General features: G+C 44.1%; 1 protein-coding gene across 1 annotated transcript in view; it reads left to right on the top strand.

The window, feature by feature from the left end:
* LOC125289333 (inactive ubiquitin carboxyl-terminal hydrolase 53) overlaps window positions 1-2,500 on the top strand; it is a 91,844-nt gene that overhangs the window by 26,277 nt on the left and 63,067 nt on the right. The window contains 2 exon segments of the mRNA XM_048236087.1: window positions 692-774; window positions 1,340-1,442. Of these exon segments, the coding sequence (XP_048092044.1) occupies window positions 692-774; window positions 1,340-1,442 (186 nt within the window).

A 2,500-nucleotide genomic window follows, 5' to 3' on the forward strand; every position in this document is an offset into this window, starting at 1 on the left:
ATGTCAGTTTGGTGAAATGTCAATCAGAGAGTGTTAAAATGTCAGTCAGAGAGGTTAAAAATGTCCAGTCAGAGTGTTAAAAATGAATTCTTAAATCTTAAGCCTGGGTACTGTATGTTCTTTGTTCTTTCTGTTTCATAATGTTGTTCTGGCCACTGTGATGCCCACTGGTCTAGTCTGCGGCCGCCAGGTTAATGATGCCCACTGGTCTAGTCTACCGGCCGCTGTGGTTAATGATGCCCACTGGTCTAGTCTACCGGCCGCTGTGGTTAATGATGCCCACTGGTCTAGTCTACCGGCCGCTGTAGTTAATGATGCCCACTGGTCTAGCTCTACCGGCAGCTGTGGTTGTATTGATGCCCACTGGTCTAGTCTAATGTCAGCTGTGGTTAATGATGCCCACTGGTCTAGCTCTACCGCCGCTGTGGTTAATGATGCCCACTGGTCTATTCTGCGCCGCCAGGTTAATGATGCCCACTGGTCTAGTCTACCGGCCGCTGTGGTTAATGATGCCCACTGGTCTAGTCTACACTGGGTGGGGGGGGTGTGGTGCCAGTTGGCACAGTGCATGGGCAATTAGTGACCTGTGGAGGCACAGTACTAACATCCTGCTCTCTCTCTCTCTCTGTGTGTGTGTGTGTGTGTGTCTGTCTCTGTGTGTGTTTGTGTGTGTGTGCTGTTCCTTCTCCAGTCTGTATGCCGGAGCTGTGGAGCCTCTTCTGACCCGCTGCCCTTTACTGAGCTGGTCCACTACGTCTCTACAACTGCCCTCTGGTGAACACAATACACACACACTATCACACACAGAGACCTTTTTACACACACACACACACAGACGAGGCACACACACACAAAGAGACGCGACACATTACCTAAAGAGACGACACACACACAGAGACACCTACCTTATGCACACAATCACCAATACACCTGCACACGCACGCACACACACACACACACACACACACACACCTCTCACCAACTGCCCTTCACGGTCTCCACCACTGTAGACAGGCTCACACAGGCTCATGTAGGGCAACTGAGTTCATCAGTGTGTCTTCGACCCCAACATATCCTGAAGCACAGTCACTCATTGCTGCCTCCCATGACAGATAGTGACTGTGTGTGTGTGTGTGTGCAGTCTATGTAAAAACACACACACTCTTACATTACTCTCAGACATACATTCACATCTTTTTGTTTTCTCCCTGTGTGTGTGTATTTGTGTATGTGTGTAGTCTATGTAAAAACACACACACTCTTACATTACTCTCAGACATACATTAACATCTTTTTGTTTTCTCCCTGTGTGTGTGTGTGTGTGTGTGTGTGTGTGTAGTCATCAGGCGTACGACCGACGTGAGGAACGTTTGAGGTCAGACGACATGTTCGGAGAGCTGCTCCAGGCTGCTAGCACCATCGGGGACCTGAGGAACTGCCCGGTAGGTGTCCTCCACTCTGCCTGATTACAAATGGACAGAGGGCCTCCGGTCAGCACATGTGTGTCTGTCAGAAGGTCTGATCATCATGACAGCAGTGACCCCAGGCTCACTGAATCTAAACGGAAGAAAACACACATATACACACACACATACACACACACACATATGCTCACACAAGGATACACTTCATCTTGGTAAAAAACCTGCTTCCATTTTGGTCAGGTGATATGACTGGGGTCCGTAAAGTCTTTCTCTGTGAAGTACGTGTGTGTGTGTGTGTGTGTGTGTGTGTGTGTGTGTGTGTGTGTTGTGTGTGTGTGTGTGTGTGTGTGTGTGTGTGTCTGCAGTGGCGGTTTCTGTGTGAGGTGGGTGATGTCTTTTTAAACACAGGTCTGATGAGGCCAGTCAAAATACACAGTTCAGATGGACTACCAGCCAACACAGTCCACACACCAAATAAATACATAACAGTCCACACACACATATCCACAATACATATCCTACCAGTCCAATAATCCACATATTACACACACACACAGTCCAACACACATATTTACACAATCCAATAACAGTCCATATTACACACATATTATCAACACACACAGTCCACACACATGTGCACACACACACACATAAATACCATATTACAATAATAATAATACACACACAGTCCGCAAAAAAAAACAATACACAGTCCAATAATAACAATATGTAAACACATTACTACACACACACACACACAAAATCCAATAATAAAAAACACACATATCACAATAATAACACACAGTCCAATAAATAATAATAATACTATTAATACACACACACAATATCAATAATATTATTACACAATAATATATATATATATATATATATATATACACATACATAGTTCATATACATATATATATATATATATATATATACATATACATATACATACACACATACATACACACACACAGTCTACACACACATATATACACAGTCTACATACACACAGTTCACACACACACACACACACACACACAGTCCACACATATATATATATACACACATAG

The sequence above is a fragment of the Alosa alosa genome, chromosome 24 (genome assembly GCF_017589495.1).
Source record: "Alosa alosa isolate M-15738 ecotype Scorff River chromosome 24, AALO_Geno_1.1, whole genome shotgun sequence".
Lineage (NCBI taxonomy): Eukaryota > Metazoa > Chordata > Actinopteri > Clupeiformes > Clupeidae > Alosa > Alosa alosa.